Source organism: Saccostrea echinata, unplaced genomic scaffold (genome assembly GCF_033153115.1).
Source record: "Saccostrea echinata isolate AGI-Se365-2 ecotype Australia unplaced genomic scaffold, CSIRO_AGI_Sech_v1 ptg000106l, whole genome shotgun sequence".
Lineage (NCBI taxonomy): Eukaryota > Metazoa > Mollusca > Bivalvia > Ostreida > Ostreidae > Saccostrea > Saccostrea echinata.
Window position 1 is genome coordinate 1 of NW_026889855.1, and position 7500 is coordinate 7500.

The window sequence follows — 7500 nt, forward strand, 5'->3', positions numbered from 1 at the left end:
GGTAGGGTGGGGCCACAATGGAGGATCAAAGTCTTAAATAGAAATATATAGGAAAATATCTTCTTCTGAAGAACTGCAAACCATGATTAGTCATTTTGATGTGGAAGCATCCTCATGTAGTGTAGATCCAATTTTGTTCAAATGATGATCCCAGGGTAGGGTGGGGCCCAATGGGGGATCAAATGTTTAACATAAGAACCTATAGAAAAACTATTCCTTCTCAAGAACAGAAAAGCTATGTTTAGTCATATTGATATGGAAGCATCCTCAGGTAGTGTAGATTCAAGTTTGTTCAAATGATGACCCCTGGGACAGGGAGGAGCCACAATAGGGGATCAAATTTTTACAAAGGAATATATGGGAAATTTTTTTTTTTAAATCTTCTCAAGTACAACAAAGCCCCTCCCCCCCCCCCCCCCCCCCCCCCCGAAAAGTAATCTTTTCAATACTGAACTGATTTGTGCTTTTGCCTAGCCAATGTGCTCAGGTGAGCGATGTGGCCTCTTGTTGATATATCATTTGTATTCCTTTGTATAACTATGATCCCCTGTTATGGCCCCTCTATTCTCCTGGGGGGTCATGATTTGAACAAATTTGAATCTACATTATCCGAGGATGCTTGCATTTAAATACGACTAATTATGGCTTTGCTGTTATTCAGAAAAAGATTTTAAAAGGCTTGCTTTTTCCTATGTATTCCTATGTAAAACTTTGATCGCCCATTGTGGCCCCACCCTACCCCTGGGGGGTCATGATTTAAACAAACTTGAATCTACACTACCTGAGGATGCACCCATTAAAAAAACAATCATGGCTTTGCTGTTCTTGAGAAGAATATTTTTACAAATTTTTCCAATGTATTTTATGTAAAACTTTGATTGCCCATTGTGGCCCCACCCTACCCCCGAGGTCCATGATTGGAACAAACTTGAATCTACCTGAGGATGCTTCCATATAAATATAACCAATCATGGCTTTGCTGTTCTTGAGAAGAAGATTTTTAAAGAATTTTCCTATATAATCCTATGTAAAACTTTGATCACCCATTGTGGGCCCACCCTATCCAAGGGGGTCATGATTTGTACAAATTTGAATCTACACTACCTGAGGATGCTTCCATATAAATATAACCAATCATGGCTTTGCTGTTCTTGAGAAGAAGATTTTTAAAGAGTTTTCCTATATATTCCTATGTATGTGCCCATTGTGGCCCCACCCTACCCCCGGGGGTCATGATTGGAACGAACTTGAATCTACACTACCTGAGGATGCTTCCATATAAATAAGACTAATCATGCCTTTGCTGTTCTTGAAGATTTTTAAAGAGTTTTCCTATGTAAAACTATGATCGCCCATTGTGGCCCCACCCTAGCCCCGGGGGTCATGATTTGAACAAACTTGAATCTAAACTACCTGAGGATGATTCCATATAAGTTTCATATTTTCAAGCACAGTGGTTCTTGAGAAGAATGCGTGGCCCTTCATTTGAACAAACTTGAATCCCCTTTACCCAAGGATACTTTGTGGCAAGTTTGGTTGAAATTGGCCCAGTGTTTCTTGAGAAAAAGCTGAAAATGTGAAAAGTTTACAACGATGAAGACGACAGACAATGGACAAATTTTGATCAGAAAAGCTCACTTGAGCCTTCGGCTCAGGTGAGCTGAAAAGTATTTCAAAGGATATTGAAAAGGAATTGCATTGGAATATCAAACATTTAGAATCCTACAGGAAATATACCAGTAATCAAATAAACTACATCCTTAAGACATAGCGTCCTTAGGTTATGTTTCACATTTCTGCATAATTATGAATATTCAGAGTCATCTCTGTACTAAATATTCATTCATTCATTGATTTATTGATTTATTCATTTCTTTATTATTTTTATTATTATATCAATGAATATTACTTAAAAATTTCCTTATAGAAATGTTTTCAGGCCATAATGTTTTACTTTATACATGATCCAGTGTTTGCTGGATTTGACATCCTGACTCATAAATAACCTCATCATTGCTTTGCTTTCTTTAACCCCACCCCCACCTTAATATCTGTATGCAGACCTGCCTACCCTTCCGCTTTTGGCGTAATTTTTCCGTTTTTTACCACAAAATTACGCTGTTACGCCATGAAAACTAATTCTACGCTTTTAAATATTTTTCCTAAACAACTTAGTGAAAGGCTAACTTTGGAGTAAAAGTAAAGCCTTTCCTAAATGAAAATGAGAAGGTAATTAATACTAATTAATAGAGGGTTTCGGTTCTTCACGATATGATTATTTACGATACAAACAACATACGTAATATACCTTGTAGTTATGCTTTTTAAACGGGTGACATGCCAAAATTAAGGAAAAAAACTTTTGAATGATGTGTGCAATAAGTAAAGTCAGTTTAATTTTCAATTCGGTTTATTCTTACATTGCTTAGAACAACATAGAGACAAGTAAATGTAAGAAAAACAAAAACGAAATAGCGGAATAATGTAGAATTTTTATTAATATGGAATTGAAACTCTGAATTATGTGATGTGCTAAAATTTTTCCAATCGTTCATTAGGAATGTAAGTTAAATAAGTTTGATATGACTGCATTTAGGATACCAGTTTAACAACAAAGGGACTTTTTGTCTATAAATGATTTGAACAAGAAACATTCATGCTTGCTTTGTTCAATGATGTACAGTTTCAGGTTTATTTAGACAATACAGTATCATTGTAAAACACCAAACTAGGGAAACATAAAGGATTACGCCTTTACCTCTGAAATTCCACCTAATTGAGTATTGAAATTACACCCTCGCAATGAAAAGGGTAGGCAGGTCTGTGTATGTGTTTCTCACTTTTGACTTTAGATATTTCAAGAACTTAAATGTTTATCAAATTTTGAAGTCCTGTCAAACCAAAGCTTCAGGAAATTGTTCAAAAACTTCGATTTTGTAGAAATATTTGATGTTTTTTGATAAGCCCTGGTATGCATGTGGTTTTGCTTTCAAGAATCTTGTGACCATGTACAGTTTACACGGGCACTTGCATGAAAAGTCACTGCCTTAGAAATTTATTTCAGTCGCACCAGAGTACGCTCCATTTCATTCTGTGTGTGGCGTGAAAGCTAGGAAATGAAACCAATTCTGAAATATGGAACAAGACTTCTGTCCTGAACACCGAACATTGAAGGAAATTACACTGTAACAGCCAGTGTGTGAGGGTGTGTTTGAGGGGGTGTGTGTGTGTGTGTGTATGAGAGGGTGTGTGAAAAAAATGGTCTATCATAGATAATTCAAACTTGACCTGATATTATGTACATTACAAACTAAAAATAATTCACACACCCCTCATTCATTTCACTTATTGTTCCTCCCTATTATTTAGATTATTGTTTCAGGAGCATGCATGCATTTTTTGATATTCATTTCCAATTTCTGCTACAATACAATTATTACCATGAGCACATAATCCTAGCTTATGCCTACTAGACAGTGTAGGCATTTGTAAGATATATTGTTATTGAAATTGTAATATTTCAGATGTTTGATAAGTTTAGATTTTTCAACACAGACCTCTGCATTTCAAATAAACGGGGAAAAGAAAAGCATGATTATGCAAATGTTTCGTTAACGAATGTTCTAAAGGCATCTTTTCTAAAAATGTGGGTAGCCCTGAAAAGGGCTTTTTTAAATTTTTTTTTAAGCGTAGACAGTCTGCCTGGAATGCGAAGACTGCTTATTTCTTGGCGGCTGCTTTCTTGGGAGTCTTTGTTTTCTTGGCCGCTGCCTTCTTGGGGGTCTTGGCCTTCTTGGGTTTGGCTGCTGCCTTCTTTGGAGACTTGGTGGCTGCCTTTTTCTTGGGGGACTTGGCTTTCTTGGGTCCGGCTGGTTTCTTGGCTGCTGCCTTCTTCTTTGGAGTCTTGGCCTTCTTCTCTCCCGCAGGCTTCTTGGGCTTGGCGGCGGCCTTCTTGGGCTTGGCTGCCTTGGGTTTTGCTACCTTTTTGGCTTTAGGCTTCTTATCGGTCTTGGATTTGTCTCCAAGTTTGAAGGAGCCACTAGCGCCTGTGCCCTTTGCTTGCTTCAGAGCACCTTTCTTAACTCCGCTCTTCAGGGCCATTTTCAGGTGGGCGTTGATAGAGTTAACATCGTTGCCCACTTTGTAGTTGGCCATGATGTACTTGAGAATGGCCTGTCGAGATGAGCCACCACGTTCTTTCAGAGACGCAACAGCAGCGCTAATCATGTCGATGTACTTGGGATGTGCAGCAGGTACCTTAGGCTTTGCGGCCTTCTTCTTGGCTGGGGACTTTGCTGGAGGAGCAGTATCGGCCATGGCTACTGACGAGTGTAAAAACGTCGGCTTACTTCTCAGGAACTGTGAACAGTGAAATACTCGGGTCACACGCACTTGCTGTTTTTGTTTACACTGAGCGCGGACCGCCTAGAAAACATCCAGTTTGTCGAGACGTTTGTGTTTTGTTCATGGATGTGTGTTTCAATATGGGTATTTGCATCCGCGCTGCAGCTCAAGGAATGAACTTCACCACATATCATGAGCAGAATCCCAACCTCTACATTTCTCTCTATCATTCTATCTATTTACATTTTAAGAGCGTTCTTACTGTAGTGTTTAAATTCAGGAAAATAAGCCTCCAAACTCTCATGTTTGAATTTCGGGGTAGGATTAAAGCTAAAAATTTGGCTTCAAAGGACAAAATTCAGGGATGATTTCTTTTATTTTTTTATTAGACACATTAAAGAATGCCATTTGGATCTCCCCGTCTTATAAATATCATCAGTTTGCCCTCCAATTCACAAAGACTGTGTACCGTGTCACACCTGCCTATTTAGACATGCAGTATAGACGACTGATAGACAATATGGGAATTACTTGTTCTTAAATTACTAATTTCCGTTATTATTGTTGTTATTTTCTTTAATTATATTCTTTATTTTCTTTTCGTGCTTGTGCGTTATGCTGACACGTTTTCGCATTTCCCAAGTGCATAACGTGTAATTAATTTGATACTTTTCATACTCAAGCTATTTATTTTGCAGGACACATTGTTATATTTCAGGAAGTTGTAAGAACTTGTTTCCAATCAATAAAAAAAATATTTAAAACTAAATGAAGCATAATTTCCAGGCATATCTATAAACCCGTCGAAAAGCGTCGAAACACAAAACTTTTCACAATGTCATCTGCGTCGCTGATATTTTACCTTTAAAAAAAAAAAAATCATGCTGTTAAAATCACTCCCCGAAAATCACAAACTAACTCCTTAGGATTCTGCTCTTACACGTACGAATACTGTACCTGTATTAAATGGCGCTGTGTATCCAAATAATTTATACAATAAATGGCCATAATATAAGTGAGTCCTAATTTTATTTTTACACTATTAATTTCAATGATAAGAAATTATTGTGAGGTAAAATTAAGCCCGATTACCATGATTCAGAATTGTTCAAAATTTCTTTTGAAGTTTTCCGATTTTCCTACTACTATGCATAAGGCCATCATTAAAAATATCTTTGTTTCCCCTAACCCGACCCTAAAATCTCATGTTGGGTAGGTATAGGTTGGTAAATGGGTTTTTTTTTTCTGACAGCAGCTTTGAAATACATTCTGAAATTTAATCGAATAATACCTTTATGAATAAGAAAAGTACAAAAGAAAGAGATTTTTAAACAGTATATCACACTGATGCAATCTCAAAAGCAAATTTTAAGGTAAATGAGTTCGCAACAATTATTTAATAGATCTTGTGAAATATCTCGTGGCATGCAGTGTAAATTTGCTGAAATCGAATATTTCCAAATGGACAAAATTCTCAAATACTCATCGATCTGATTTTTCAAACCTACTACCAGTTTCCAGTGCTTACACAGAGAAAATACTCTTTCAAGGGTCTTGCGTGGCACAGTGGTTCTAGATCATTTCGCTAAAATGAGACTGTAAAAACCCATAGGTCCAGTGTCGCAGTAGATGCTTTCACGAATTAAAAAAGATCCCTTGCTGCTCAATTGCCATAAGTGCCGAGTACAAGTCAAAATTTGGAGCCCTCCATCATGCAGGCAAATATTACATGTTGTAGTCCCAACAATTCTCAAAGGGATTTAAAGCAAACAAACAACCAATCTTCACGGGCATAATTAAAGAAAAATACACTGGGCGTCTCAGCAAGCTGTACCATAGACCAGTTTTAAAGATTTCAAAACTTTTTGGAAAGAGTATTTCAAGAATATTTGATTGAATCAATTATATCTAAAAATGATAAAAATGCCACATCGAATGCTTTAGTCACGAAATTTAACCCATTCATTAAAAGAATTCAGAATTAAGAAACAAAGTTTGAGTTATATTTATCTGGATGAAATATGCAGACATATTTACAATTGTGAAATTGATTGATGTGTACACAGATACTTTTGTAAAATACCACCGAAACACTCTTGATTGAAGTATTATTATTAACGAAGTATTTCAAGAGTGTAGGATTCTAATAAATTAAAGATATAGATGTATAATAAGGATGATACGTCGCCGTTGTTTTATAAAACGAAATAACCCTCTGTGACCACATGTTACACCATTTTGTTTCAAACAAGCGCTTGAAAATCATAGTAGAACAAAATCAATCGTTCTGATAAAACCGCATTTTGATGAAATTGTATTTAATAAAGTTGATAAACAATTAAAAATATATATATATTTGAATAATCTTATTTAAAAAACTTTTCAGTCGGCGCAATTTAATTGGGTCGGTCGCGTTAGGGGAAACAAAGCTATTTTTTTATTTTGGCCTAATATGTGTATATTTTACAACGTATATATTTTTCATTTATTTTTGTTAAACCTGACATATATATCTATAGGTGTTTCAATATTGAATTGGTATTAAGGTAAGGAAGTAATTTATTTATTTTCAGCGACATGTGTACATCACTTGTTTTTTCACAAACAGTAAAAAAAAAAAAAAAAAAAAAAAGGGTACATGAAAATATACGTAATATTTAAATATATGCATTTTGTAAGTATACACCTGTGTGCTAAGATTAGCAGTGTCTGTTATTAAAAAAAAAAAAAAAAAAATTGGAAGATGTATATGACACCGAGATACATGTACATTTTACAATTAGCATTCTTACTTTCTCCATTTGATTAAAACACGTGTTTTCAAAAAACTTTGAGCGGTATTTAGAGTACAAATTAAGCACAGTGCTATAAAAAAGGAATTTCGTCTTCTATACCATTTCTTACCAGAATTTGTTTTAAAATAAACACAAGTTTGAGTAGGACCTAACAATAATAATATGTGGATTATTGATTGAACCATATTGAAATGTTGTTGTATGGTACATAACACGTGTCACTCTAATAAATCATTTGCTTAGTTACTATATACCTTTGATCACTGAAAACATTTCATCGTGACTAACATTTCTACCATGATTTCTTAACAAATTTGTGCCGTAAAAATTTCCGTTTTGCATTTGTTGCATGTGCAGTGAT

General features: G+C 35.5%; 1 protein-coding gene across 1 annotated transcript; it reads right to left on the minus strand.

The window, feature by feature from the left end:
- Positions 1 to 3606: 3606 nt before the first annotated feature.
- Positions 3607 to 4520, minus strand: LOC133177216 (histone H1-delta-like). The gene has a single exon (XM_061312296.1). The coding sequence runs from the start codon at positions 4315 to 4317 to the stop codon at positions 3721 to 3723; it is 597 nt and encodes a 198-aa protein (XP_061168280.1). The 5' UTR covers positions 4318 to 4520; the 3' UTR covers positions 3607 to 3720.
- Positions 4521 to 7500: the final 2980 nt, after the last annotated feature.

Excerpts from the sequence above, each read along its gene's own strand:
- LOC133177216 (XM_061312296.1), bottom strand. The coding sequence starts at position 4,317 with ATGGCCGATACTGCTCCTCCAGCAAAGTCCCCAGCCAAGAAGAAGGCC.